This window comes from Rhea americana, unplaced genomic scaffold, assembly GCF_003343005.1.
Source record: "Rhea americana isolate MKP2758 unplaced genomic scaffold, rheAme1 scaffold_86, whole genome shotgun sequence".
NCBI lineage: Eukaryota > Metazoa > Chordata > Aves > Rheiformes > Rheidae > Rhea > Rhea americana.
Window position 1 is genome coordinate 1,692,807 of NW_028187044.1, and position 14,701 is coordinate 1,707,507.

The 14,701-nt window shown below is 41.5% G+C and overlaps 1 protein-coding gene across 9 annotated transcripts in view; it reads right to left on the reverse strand.

Annotated features, from left to right (window-relative positions):
• SNCG (synuclein gamma) overlaps positions 1–14,701 on the reverse strand; it is a 32,750-nt gene that overhangs the window by 4,978 nt on the left and 13,071 nt on the right. For 6 of the 9 annotated variants that reach the window (XM_085323714.1, XM_085323713.1, XM_085323712.1 and 3 more), the window contains 3 exons: positions 12,699–12,852; positions 7,791–7,832; positions 6,789–6,916 (listed from right to left, as the gene is read on the reverse strand). In XM_085323714.1, the coding sequence (XP_085179840.1) occupies positions 6,789–6,916; positions 7,791–7,832; positions 12,699–12,819 (291 nt within the window). In that variant the 5' untranslated portion in view covers positions 12,820–12,852. Of the gene's footprint in view, positions 1–6,788; positions 6,917–7,790; positions 7,833–12,698; positions 13,088–14,338; positions 14,421–14,701 lie in introns of those variants that run through there. The other 3 variants (XM_085323719.1, XM_085323718.1, XR_014898085.1) reach the window with 3 other exon arrangements.

Sequence of the window (14,701 nt, forward strand, 5' to 3'; positions counted from 1 at the left end):
GCCGTCACGGTTCTGTGGAATCACGTCGCTATGGCCTTTCGTAAGTGAGCTCTACTGTCGTCAGCAAAGAATGGCCACTGAGAATCACATCCAGAGCTCTGTCCTGCTGCCGTCCTYACATGTAGGAAAGTAACTGAATTGGAGCATCCAGAAGTCCCTGAGAAACTTGATGTTAAAAATGACAGTGAGGCATAATAAGCAGCGACAGCAATAACGTGCAGGAATYGTCCCAATCCATAGACTGATATTGATATAAGTCTCCTCTATTCAAAAGGCAACCATTAAAACAGCTGTGCGTACACCAGAAATGAACATGCTGGATCATTAGCTGCTGTTGGATTGCACATCCCAACAGAGGCACTTTAACCCAAGTGAGCTTTTGACCCAAGTAGCTCACACAAAATGCCAGAAATGGCTAATGTATGCTTCTCACTCCAAGAGCAAATTTAGAGAGGCTGATCACCGCTCTGTGATTTAAAGCGCTTTTCAGCCATATGGTACAGTATAAAAATGAACAGCACTACACTTCACAGCTTAACAGTGCACATTATGTCAAAGCAGATAAATAACCTTAAACTGTATTTTAAACATTTTTGAAGAGTTTATAGACTGTTATGGTGAAAGAAAAGAAAATGCAGATTCCTGCAGCATAAGTCAGTGGCAACAGCTGCAACAGGAGGCACTTTGCAGCTTTTTGGAGGGTTAACAGCTGCCATGTGAAACTGTGGAGGTGAAGCAAAGGCRACAGCCCAAGGGGCTGAGTTGCCTTAGGAAAACTGGGAGGCAGTTCCTGTGACAAGGACCAGGACAGTGCATAGAGCTTTGCAGTCCAATCTTTCTGAAAGGAAACAACCACCTACTCTTCTCTGGAGAGGGGAGCTTACCCCAGACAGATTCATAGACAGTTCAAAGAAAATGGGATCCCTCCCTCAGGACACTTCATCTGAGTGCAATGGGGGAGTTGAAGAGTCCCTGTTCAGTACTGTGCTGCTCCCTCTATCTCTTAAAACGCACTGTCTGCTAGGACTGCACTACAGAGGGATAAAAATGACTCATCCATCCATTTTTAGAAAAGGAAGGAACCGAGTTTCTTGAGAGTTTTCCTAAAGTACCATGGCAGGAACCAACACAATCACAGGATGAAGAGCTGTCAGGTTGTGTTAAGGTTTTCATCTCACAGCCCTTTTCTCACACGCTTCCCTCTCACACACATGCCCAGAATAGCGAACAGGAGATGAGGGAAGGCTGCATTCTTCATCTGGGCATTAGCTGGGTGGGGATTACGCTAACAACCTGGTAAAACCACACACACAAGTTGACCACATACGCTAAGGGTCTTTGTTTTGAAGAGCCAGAAACTGCTGGATAGCAACCCCAGCTATACCAGTAATAAGCAGCATGATGCTGTGCAAGAAAGTAAAGGTAAAAATCCAGCCTTTCATGGGGACAGTAAGAACTCTGCCATTCATTTCAGTGGTGTTCATCTAATCAAGAGGGATGAAATGTTCTTATAGAAAGTTGTGTTGCAACCAGGGGTTATGTTATAAAACAATGCTTTTTTTTCTCCATCCTAAAAACACCTGAGGCAAATACCTTATTGAGATTCTCTTCCTCCTCTAACAGAGAAAGCATGCTGATGCTGGAATATAGCTGTTACCAGAAAGGCAACAAATTCTGTGGTGAGCAAGCTTTCTTTTTGCTTTAAGGCTCTTTAAACAGTGGTGCACTGGCAACCTGCTACAAATTTAACAGTCCACAATGGGATATCAATTGCAAAAGGCAAAGAAAGGCTCAGCTCACTACAGTGCTCTTGCCTTTGGGTGTTGAAGCAAAAGCAATTGGCAGCACCCCCAAACCACTCCCTTGTAAGCCCTCAGGCAGCCTCACAGGCCCTGTGGGTGTGCAGTGCCAGATGGGTTCAGGCTGAATGCACCCTAAGTGRCGCAGACAGCTCCAACGAAGCCCTGCCAGCATTTAAGGTGAGCAGGGCCACCTGCACAAGACACACAGATGGGTGTGCACATTTGCTGTCTTATTGCACAAATCAGTTTCCTAAGGCAAACTCTTGGTGTAGTTTTCCATTCTAACCCAGCCTGCAGACGGACTCTTGCCGAGTACCTTACGGCTCACACGAGTGCAGGATTACCGGCGTGCAGCCTTTAGCCATGAAATGCACACTGTGTCTTGTTAAGTTTAAAGCTCCACCAGTGACGCTAACTCAGCTGTTCTGCACATCACCTGACACTGTGAGATGACAAGCGTGTACCTGGATATATTAATGAGAATAAGAAAGCAGCATAGAAAATGTGACTAGGTGCAAAGTAGCCCATCCAGGCTGGTTTCACTGTCTTCTCTGTGTCTCAGGGAGGTGTCACTGTTGAGTATAATGAAGCTTAAGTATAACGAAGAAGAGTTTCAGCTATTTTTTCTACTTAATCCTCATGTGTCTAAGCTGTTGATTTTCCTGTTCCTCCTGCTGGGTGTCTCCCTTGGTGCAGAGGCTTAGCAATTTTGCTCTCTGTGGCATCTCAGGTGCCCTTGGGTGCTCTGTCCTAGTTGCACTCACYCTACCAAAACAATCTTAAACTAAGTAGGTGCTTCATTAATTTCTGCCTTTAACTCCTTCAGCGCAACTGTTAATATTAGTGGAATCACACAGTTTAAGCGAATAGAATTAAGACCATGTATAGGAATGGTTCATATTCCAAATATGCAGTTGTTATGAAAATGATAAYCTAAACTAYTGGTACAGTGCACATGCATAGAAATGATGAGGTCATTTCAGATAACTGAAAACTGCTGAAATAATTAATTGTATGAAATAAAAAAAGATCAAAATTAATTTAAAATGACAGAACTGTGACTGACAACTAAATCATATAAAAACTGACAGGACAAATGGATCTAAATGGAAGATCTAGGTGGAGGGCAAGAGAAGAATAATTATAGAGGAGTATCAGCTACTTGGAAAATTCCTCTAGTCCCTGAGGTGCATTTAGTGTGTGTGYGCGTGCGTGTGTGTGTGCATGCACACACACTTCTTCCCTACCACRTGGTGTCTGCAATGCAGCAAACTTTATGCTGTGTCATGTAGATGAAAAATTAATCCTATTCTAAGACAGGGATATTTAATGTGTGGTTATCTCACTGAAATTACTTAATGTCCACTCCAGTGACTGAGATGCATGTAGAGCTACAGATCAAACACTACTGATAGTTATCATTCTTTGTATAGTGGAAAAAACATGGAGGGTTTATTAGCTTTTAATTTATGTATTTTTACTTAGTGCTTAAAACCTCCTTTAAAACAGTCAATTATTTCTTGTACTCAGTTAGCCAATGACAAAGTTCTACCAAGCGATGCCAGTGCTAATCAAGGCCGTGCACATCTGGTGCCTGGCAYCCCTCTTTTAGTGCAGAGCTATTTCAATTGCATTTTCTTCTGCCCGTATCGGAGTGCTCTCACTGAGGAGAGCAGGGAGCAGAAGGGGCTTGTCCAGCAGGGTGACAACTGCCCTATGTGTATACCTGTTYCCATATCTGTCATCTTAAGTGGAAAGCTGAATTATCACAATGCTACAACACTCTCATAGGCCAAAATCGCTATTTGCTATACTCATGTAGCTCAATCACCCCATAGCTGTAAGCCCAGAGCAAAATTTAATYCAGAATCTTTAAAGTTCTCTGCTCATTGCTAGTATACATCTTTCACTGATATCCGCTGTCAAACACACAGATTAAATGTCAACAAGCTCTCTGTAATTGATATTAATACTAGGAACAGCAAGCTGAGAACATGCCTCCTACGACATTCTAATACCCAGATCCAGGTCCTTCTGTAGCACTGCTCCCTGTTCACCATGTATTTACAAGATGCCCCAGCACTTTGAACAACCCCTCTATAAAGTCAGGAGGGGATCGACACTACGAGTAATTGACAACAGAAATTAAGCAACTGCTCTTTGCAATTAAAAAGGAGGACGACCAGATGGAGCATAAACAAGGCTCAGGACTGTATGTAACAACTATCTCAAACTTCAGGGAAGAAATTCAGGGAAGTTGGAGAGCTTATGTAGGATTGGAAGGGTTTAATATCATCTATTTATTTTTTTAAACAGGTAAGCGCTATGCCTTTTCAGTCTTCTCAGTATACTTCCAACATGCCTCTCTAYGTGCTACAGCTCCAGACACTGCCATCGGCAGCCTCTGGCTGTGTGTCCATTAACAAATTGTGCAGCACAACAGGAGTGGATCTGGAGAGGAAGCAGCTGGTGCTGAGAAGTGGCACAGCATTACTCCTTTAGGACTCTCCCTGCCGACCGGCCCTGGTGCCACGGACACTATCCCCTGAGCAGAGGGGATGTATTAGGCAGGCGCTTGGAGCAAGTCATCTGCTTTGGTGCCACCCAGAAGGAATCCAGTTCACACATTTTGAGACCACTCTGTCGTGAATCGAAGTATGGCGAGTGAGGATGACTGGAAGATTTGTACTCCTGACCTAAACTATAATGCTAGGGCAGATGGCCCCCCTCTCTCACTGACAGAAATGTTTTTCCTGAACTATCTTCTCCTGTGACTTCTTTTGCTTTGTTTTTCTCCTCCTGTTTTTCAGTCTGCTGCCCATCTCTGCCATTACAGTTTCCTAGCTCCCTCATTCCTATGTCTGCCATTTGACCTATCACACATCCCACATTTTTTTCCTTCTTGACCAGTCCCCATTTTAATTTTAAGTGGGATGACATTAAACAGAAGATGTCAGAATGACAGTTCAGATGCTTAATCCTGTAACCCTCTAGAAAACTCATAGCTTCTGTGAATTGCCTGCAGTATGCATAATCCAGAACCATTACTAGGATGAAGGAATAGCTGATTTTCTATGGGACTCTCTGCAGCAGGATAGAAATAGATAGAGCAAATCAGCTAGAGGTGCAAAATTAACACTGCTAAGCTTTAGCTGATCAAAGCTAAAGAGCAGGGGCTTTAATTTATAACTAAAAGGAAAGCACATTGCTGCTGCTCAGTCCGTGACCAAAGTGGGGATGGTTCAGTTTATGGGTGATGGGTTCATACCATCAGCAAATTCCCAGCTTTCCTGGAGAGACTACCCCTGAGCTGGTCAGTCAAAAGGTACAAGAGGGTAGTCTATCCCCACTGAATGAGAAATCACTGTTTGCACTCCTGCAAACCAACTGTCCTTCCCTATGGCAATAAAGATTAATCTTATCCCAAGGGCTTAGCAGATCTTCTATATCTGCCCTTTTTACATGTTTTCAAGAGGACATTTTGCGTCACTCATAGCTGCTGTTCTCCTGCTTTGTTAGACCATTCTCTCAGGATTTATACGGTGTGTAGAAGTTTTGTTTCACATCACAATGTGTTTACTGTTAGGTCAGGAAATTCATCAGCCAACTGTCTGAACAATTAAACAATTTTGGCCAGCCTCACTTCGCTTTCATTCCGGGTTTGGGTTTTGTGACTAATCCAGCTCACGTCACTATCAGCTCTATTGACTATGACCCTCTAAAGATGCGGAGCAAAAACAAGTTTACCAAAGAACTGCCAAATATTTGCCTCTAGAATAGCCTCATGTACAGTACAAATGGTTGCTATTTACTAGCATATGGTGAAAATACCTTGGCTAATGGTCAATTTTGCTTTCAGCCAAGGAATCGTTCTGCTCCTCTACATGCCCTTCATCCACTAAGTTGAACCAACTCAGTTCACCACATTATATTTGAGGACAGAAGATTTAATTCTGGCTTAATCAATGCTTTATTTGGGTCACATGGCCTTTATCAAAAGACACTTGGTTGTTGTCAAAATCAGCCCAATTAGAACACAAGATTAGACTTTTTGGAGTCTCCTATGGGACCACACTCTTCTGAGCCAAACCGAGGTGTCTGAATTAATGCTGCCACCTACTGCTGACAAAACTGATGGTCCTGGTAGGGAAATACATCTGCATTTCCATTCCAGGGGATGGAAATTAGTAGAGAGGATAGGTGGTAAATATGAAATTTCAAAATACACCTCAAAGCGCTCTGTTGTAAAGATGCTGACTAGGTGGGAATATAACCACTGACATCCCCTCCCCTTTTTTTTCATATCCCAATACATTCTGGCGCTTTGTCTCCTGCCAGACTTTTCACTTCAGTTTTTCTTACTTCTACTCAAGTCCATGAAAACCTTGCTTTTTTACATTAAAAAAGAACAGGAAAAAGATAAATTTGTTTTAAAATTAAAAAAACCTGTCTGTCCTGAAAAATTGCTATAACACAAAGGACAGTGTCCTCCAAATAAAAATACTAATCTTTAAGATCTTGATACAAACTTGTCTTGATGTTTGTAAGGGCATGCACTCCTTTACACTTTGAGGAAGTTCACATCTGGAGTCAGATGTAAACCAAATTTTATAGCAAAAAAACAAACAAACAAACAAACAAAAAAACCCAACTAATGTTTTAAGACCTCTCAGAATTTTAAAGTTTAAAGTAACTCCAAGTATATTGTATTTTCTCTCCTTTGTCTTTGGTGCTTAAGAGTATCAGACTGCTTCTGAACAGTTTCATTTACTGCTATATCTACACAGAGTATGGCAGGAGACAGTGCTATTACCTTTAACAGCTGTTAATAACAACTACAATTAAAAGCATTATATATTAAAAGTACATTAAACATTATATATTAACAGATATTGTTGAAACCATCAACTGTAAACATTTCCAAATATTTTAAGATGTGTAATACAAGCAAGACTTTTCTACAGGCTGCTGAAGAAACAAACTTACCTTTTTTATAACTCCTGTAGTGGCCACAATGGTCTCTGCTCCTTCTACAGTCTTGTTTGCCACTGTGTTCACGCTGGCTACTACAGCTTCTCCCACAACATTGGCCTGCTCTTTGGTCTTCTCAGCAACTAGGATTTCAACGAGAGAAAGTCAATGAACTCAGTATTGCCAACAGGCTGCCAAATCTGGGACAATATAATGATTGCACCAAACTAAGAATAAATTGGCTCAGGTATAGTCCTTATTTGGATTTTCTATGTGACAGCACATCTGAATTTAGATCATGTATGTGACGGTTTCRTCTCACTCAAAATGCTGTCCAGGGGAACGCAGACACTGCAGCCTGTCAGTCTTCATGGGCAACTGAAAAACTCAGTGCAAGGGACTAAGAGACAACTGTGCAAATAAAGCATTTTGCAATGTAGACTCTGTGTGGCCTCCCCCCAAGTACCTGCTATGTGTCCCTTCTATATAAGTTAATAGATCTGGGCAGAAAAAAAAATCAGTCATGAAATTTCCTAGGGAAGGGATCCATTCATATCTGTTCAGGGCAGTCCGTGTGGTGGACCAGCCTTGGAGCTTGTGGATCCTAGGCTGGTCCTGTAGGGTCCCTGACTCTGTGACAGGCTGACAGGAGGCTCCTGAAAACTAAGGCTTTGGCCCAACAGGAAATGATGCAAGTAAAACCTCTCTGCATTCTGGACTGAACTCTTGACTTTATGAGATGTCTAAATCACTGTCAATCAGTAGAGCCTGCCAATAACATTTGTTAGATTTCTTTTGATCTGCTCCTCTGATTAAATATTTTCTCCCATCCACATGCACTGCAAGTGCCAGACCCTGACCCACTGCTCCTGGCAAGCAACTTTCATTCATCAAACAAAGGCCACGTGGACAGTGCTGCCTCCAAAAGGCCTCCCATTTGGCAGGAGTTATGGCCTTATCAAGAGGTTCAACAATACACTATCGCCTTCCACATCTCTCTCAGGTTTTTGCTCTTACCTGAAGTCACACTATGCACTACGCCCTCCTTGGTTTTGGCACCTGTGAAAGCAAGCAAATAGTCCATCAGCGTTATCTAGAAAAGAGTGCGCTGGTTTCTGGACCTGGATAGCTTTCCGTCCTTACAAGGTGTAGTGGGGGCTCCTGGTGCAGTTGGCACCTCCTGGAAGGAAGGRAGAACCTCTATTCCTACAGCTCGCAGAAGGGACCAGCTTCTCCTCCCACAGAAGCCAGCAAGAACTTTTTTTGCTAGGAGTTGGATAACCTCAACCATGCATTGCTTGGACACRCCTGCACTTGAAAAATCTTGATTATTATGTGTTTAAGAAAGATTGTCCCTGGAATATTYCCAAAATTAGAACAACAGGTAAGCACAGGTAAATCAATGTCAGGTTAATTGTAAAAATGAACATATATTAAATGACCAGGTAAAATCTCACTATTTCAGCTTTTCAAAACATGGAGTCACCTCTTTGACTCCCTCCTGCCTTTCAGCAGAACATTTGGCCGCAGTACTCATTTAAGGCTTCTTTCTGTACACTTAATRGAGTCTGGAGAGGTTTGAGGCTGAATGTGCAAAACAAACCAACCCACCTGCTACACGACACTGCATTCCCATTTCAGTGCTTAAGTCCAGGTTGTAAATGACTGCTTATAGCAATAAAGAGAATGCAATTGTTTCTATTTAAAATTATGAAAGTATACCATACATACCATTACATTGTAATTTACCTCAGTGTTCTCAAAGCACAAAAGCTAACGGGATGTGAGGCCATCTAGTCCACAACAAAACTAGCCCTTAAGGAATAATAAGTAATCTCTGCAGTTCTTCTCTAAGCTTGAGATGACTTGCTATACCTCCCTTCTAATTGCATACTGCAGCACATGAGTTATGTTAAATCATGTGGTAGATGGGAAGCCCCTACRTTAACTACATGCTTTCACATTAGAAAAAGAAGAAATCTGTCTTTGTCAAAAGTTGAAGAAATATACTCTAAAGGTTCTCCTTCAATGGTCCCATCTTACTGTAATCTGTAAATCATGTACACATCTATACAGCCTCTTTYGCAGTTTTCATACCAGTACAACAAAAAAAGACAGATTTTTACGACCAACTTTCAAAATGATAGAAATACAGAATCAGTCAGGTGCAGATGTACTGGAACATCCATGGTGTAATGGGAGAAGTTAGCTACAAACCACACCTAATTCTCATTAAAGCCTTAAAAAGCAAAACAAGTGCAGCACTCTGATAACAACCGATAGGGTAAAACAAAGCTGTCCTACTACAATATGCCCTAAACATTTCACTCCACCCTCCTGAATTGTGTATCCCAAAGAGATGAAATCTTTGTATTTTTTAGTTGTTGCAGCTATAAACTGCGTTTAATAATGACATACATGGCATGTATGTGCACTGCTGTAAGCTGGATTTAATAATGATACATTTAAGTGTGTGTACAGAAGCATATTAGTAAGCGTACCAGATATGTCATGAGTTTAAGTCCCAGAACTGCCCAAATACACAAATTTAAATTCAGATGTGATCCTGCTTCAATTTCTCCCCTTCCTCCAAGTGCCATCCCAACAGTTCATCTGGTTCCAGCACAACGTTCTCACAGTATTGATGTGACATGCAGTATCTTCTCATACCAGACACAGTGGTTCAAGCTTAGCCCTGCTTWGTTGCTTCTTAGTCAGAGTAATTCTAAGGTAAATCACTCACATGTGTTTCAATTTTGAAGTAAACATCTTAAGTGAGACAAGAAATATACTTGTATCATTTATATATATATTTTTACCAGGCTTTTTATCGAAGGTGATTATCTGGCCTTGACTCTTTTCCAGGGAGGTATTTTTAAAATGGACAGTAATTCAAAAAAAGAGGGATGCACATACAAGAAAAATATCTGAATATGTTTCATGACAGAAACAGAAGCAATAGCAGTAGGAAAAGCCACTGTCTGCAGCTTCAGTGCTTGCCTCATCTTTCTAAAACACTCCCATGACCACACCCAATGACTCAGACTTCTGCATTCGTTATGCACCATACAAAATCTGACCTTCCAGTAGATACCCTTGCTGGCCACCAGCATCTGTTGCATCAGCAAGCCATCATCTGATGCTCAGTCTCACTGTTACTCACTGTTAGTCTTTGCCTGCAGCTCATGTACTAAGAGCTAAAAATTCATACATCCTGCCTCTTCTGCTAAAGGAGTATCTGAGTGCTGTGCAACATCCGTTAGARCTCTGTATTTTGACAGGGGTTAGAGGTGGCGAAGCACTGTGCACTGGGGAAAGATTCATAGTGGAAAAGACTATAATGATGTGCAGTAGTCTTGCAGGAGTACTTGCTGGAGTCACTTCTTAAGTAGAGCTTAGCGTGTTGCGGCTTTTTGAGACATGTTTGACAGTGAGTGATTCTTCCTGATTTGTAATATTAAATAGTGTTAATGACTTTATACTCAGTTCTGTGACTGATGAGGATTTTTCCTTTGTCTTGGTGATACCTCTGATGCAACACTGCATTAACTTCCTCATCACTTATGCCCGTATTTAAACCAAATTAAAAAAATAGACRACGACAGAATTACTTGCTGGATAAACATCAGCTGTGCAAGAATCCACTGCACCTTCTGCCTAGCCAAAGACACATACTCCCTCTCCCTCTCCCCCTCCCTCTCTCTCTCCATACACTCTCTTCCCTTCCCTGCACCTCAGCAAGCCAGCCAGGGGATACTACATTCCTATGGCCCCCTCCATGGTGGCAGCACCTTGAACCAGCCTAGCTAAACCACACTGCAGTGTTAGCATAGGCAAGAGGCATGCCAGGCACTGGCACAAGCTGTGGGAACTGTAGCTGCCTGGCTCAAGGAGGAGAGAAGGTGGCAGCAGAGCCCCAATGGCACAGCCAGTTCCAGACAGATGCTTCGGAAGGAGTATTCATTCCCTGGGGCTGCAGTGAGCAACTGACCAGGTTTGGTGGCTGTGCCTGGCCCTCAGTGAGCCCCGTGAGCACTTTTTCTCCCTCCTTTCTTAACTTTATGAAAAGACCTTCAAGCTTCAATGCAACTATTATTTTCGCCTAGCATTAGAAAACTCAGATTGCTTCACCTAACAGCCAAAATAACCTGTTGGGATAGGGCTATCCAAAGGGAGGAATAGTGAAAGAATAGTTCATTTCTTTAATTAACACCTTATGTGGCACAGAGTGAGGAAAAGTGGCACAGACAACTTACTAGTCCTACCAGTTTTAATGCACAGACCTGATCTCCACTTTCTTTGCTCATTTAAAATCAGTTCTATGAGATAATCAGCATCTGGCATTCACTTTTTCCTTTCTGTAAAAGGCTGAATGTTCCCAAAGGGCTGAGCATCTGCCCCCACCCCCCTCACATGCAGTAGAAGCTGAGCACCGGCAGAATCAGTCCCAATACAAAGCACTATCCAAAGCACTATATGACTGGGTGGGAATTGGTGGTACTCCTAACAAAAAGGATGGGTGGGTGGAGGGGTAAATACTTCATCTTTAGCTTGATCCTTACTCAGTGATTTATATTTTAAAGGCTTTCAGAAAACCTTATTGAAAAGGTCAGAATGTGAGCAGACTACTTCAACCTCATGGCCACACAAAATGGAAAACAGGTCATAGGCTGAAGATGTAAAACGTTACTGAAAAGAGATGGGAGAAATTATGTAAAAAATGCTGAATGATCCCTTCTGACATTGCTTAAATGAGGAAGCAGTTGCAGCAGCAATGCCACCATCTGACACCTAGACATGAAGTTTCACAGGCTAGTGTTTCAAATACTGCTATTGGTCGAATTATTTCCGGGGATGCTGTTTACTTTTTTGCTCATGAGTCAGCTCTAAAWTGAAACGTGAGCTGTAATATCTCATGAAGAGTACCTTCAGTTAACAAGCCAATAAAATTGAGATGAAGACATTAGTAAATTTGCTAAACACAAAATCTGTATTCATTTGTAATTTTAAAATGTGTATCTGTAACTACCATCCATATAGATGTTTTAAACATGGTAGCTACATGCAGCTGTGGATGTTGTAACATAATGGCAGTAAGAATCCGTGTGGAAACTTTCCTACTRAAGAATATAAATAAAAATCTTTCCCATATAAACATAAAAGACAAAAAGCTGTAAAAGATGCAGTAATCAGTACACAGCTAGTCAGTCTTGGGAATCTAAGACTTTATAGAGTCTACAGGATCTAGAATATCTGACCACCCAGCCACATAATTGTATGAACCAGGGAAAACACCAGGTTTCAAGTGCAACCTTTAAACAGGGGTTTTCTGAAACAGAATATTAATTGCTAGAGAGATTTTTAGACAGGACATACGTGCTGTTATCCAGAATCTATCTTTTGGGCAAAATGAATTTAGGTGTCTCTTGTAAAGCAAGATCAATGTGTGTATGGGGCATAAAACAAGTCAGTAAGCAGGAAAAAGAGCTTAGGATAAAATGGCATGTTTGTGGAAAACAGGTATGTCCTACAATCCCCACTGAATAACAGTGTTCATTACTCTCAGGGACCTCACTCACTGTGCTTCCAACAGTGCTGAGGTGAAGGAGATCATCAGTGCTCCGGAGAGTTGAGTGACTCAGCCTGAAAACAAGCAGTGAATAATCATAACACAAAACTTCCACCTTGTTAACATTACATTAATTCTGCCTCCTATGAAGTACGGCCAGTTGCTATTTCCAATTTACAGTTCAGGAAACTGAGGCACAGAGAGGCTGTAGCATCCCAGGCTTAACACAGTAAATCTGTAACAGAGCTAAGGACATGATCTAGAACTCCTGTCACTATATAATTTTGCCAGACTTTCTCAAAGAAAATCTGTATTACAGTTCATGCTCAAATATTGACTGAAAATATTTCTCTTACCTACATACATCACACCCTCTTTGGTCTTCTCTGCAGCCTCTGTCACTCCCTGCTTGGTCTTTTCTGCAGCAGCCACCACACCTTCTTTAGCAATGGAGAAACCTTTCTTAAACACATCCATTCTTTTTGCTTGTTTGGGTATCACCTGCAGGATCTGTGGGAGGGATAACAGTAAAAAACACCAAGACAGTGACTGCAATACGCAGTCTTACCCTCTGTGGATATTCAGTTTCTCTGCCAATCTCTGTCTTTGCTCTTACTCCTCTGCTGGATGAAGACAGTGTGGCAAACCTCACAGCCTTTGCCAGCTCTTATTGATCAAGTGCACTGCAGCGTAGCCAATGCCTGTGAATAGCTGATACTGAAATATTAATGATATGGATCTGCCTGACAGGATTTAAGAAGCAGGGGGGGGAGAGGAGAAGGACATTGGTAGACTTTCTGGAAAATTTCCAAATGGATAAGGCTTTTAAAATATACTGTAATGCTCTCACTCAAGGACACTCTCAGATCCTTTCAAGTGGAGAGAGATTCTTATCTAAAGAGCTGAGTTCCTGAAAGCTCATCTCCCTGAGGTTGCAGCAAGAAGAAAATGCATGCTCTTGTGGGTTCCCTGAAGCTGGAGAGCATGTAAAGCAGGTAGCATTTGTAACAAAAGAAATAGGGTCACATTTCTTGGTCTAGCATTTACTAGAACTCATCTAGCACAAAGCAGTAACAAGACCATTATTGGTAGTAAATACTGACAGAAAAAGGGGCACAAAAGCCATTAACTAATGCCTGGTGCTCASGTATAGAGAGCTGAAAGTCCCACTAGCTGTGTTTGCGAAGTCCAAAGGTGGCCCCTCAGGGAATTTAATATGAATTATGGTTTTTGCTTGGCTTCACATCCTGTTACAATGGTGCATTTCTGAAAAATCAGATGCTTGTTGGGGGAAATCCTGTTTCCTATTTGTTTCTCTGAGCTGCAGTAGACAGTGCTCAGTGAAGCTGCTGCAGAATGATGCAACATTTTACACAGACACCATCACTTATGTCAGAGGTCTGTGTCTCAGGGTATAGTGGGGYGAGTAAATGATTGATCTGAGAATTGATTGTGAAAATCTTTTAGTCTGCAAGAAAAACCCATCTAGACTCAAGGACTCACTAGTACAAAGAATATTAAACCATGTGAACATTAGTCACAGTTGGAAATCCCAATATGCCTTAAGCTAAATTATCTTCTGAAATAGACCCTGAGTGGCCTAAATTAACTATTGTCTCACTAGCAAACTGAAATTTAAAGAAAATAAGATTAAAGCAATTGCTGCTGCATTCCTATTATAACCAGGTGCCTAGCATTTTACCTGGTAAAAGCTGCCCACAAGGTGATAGCTTTTTTTTGTGCTGCTGTATGTCATGAAGCACCAGTCTCTGAACACCAAATGTGACTAGCTTTGGCTAGTTTTTCTTACCAGGCAAAGGGATATTAAACTAGGAGGCCTAACTGCATTATGTGAGGGTAATACACTGCAATATCATGAAGTCTAATGGTCTGTAAGTCACTACAGCCATAAGCTACCAGCCTGGAAGATTTGCATGGGGAGTGACTATAGAGAAAAGATGGAAGTCTGAATAAAAAAATTTGCATATGTACATACATGTGGACATGTGTGACATGATAGTTCTTACTGCTGAAGTGAAGCATATTTCTTTAGTTTTTGGGAGAGTCTTTATACTCCGTACTGAAACACCTGAAAGGCTGTTGATCTGGAGAATAACACATAGTTTTCTTTTGTTCTCACATAGATCTTTTGCTCTCATAAATGGTTCTCCTCCATGAGAAAATGGAGAAACAATTCCATTTGAATGCAGAGGAGTCAAATCTGTGAAAGACTGATAAATTTGTTTATTGTTAGTTAAAAAAAAAACCCTGCAAGATTATGAAGGTGGCCATTACAATATGCTAACAGTATACGAATTTCAGTTTAGACTGTTATTATATCAAACCAAGAGATGTAATT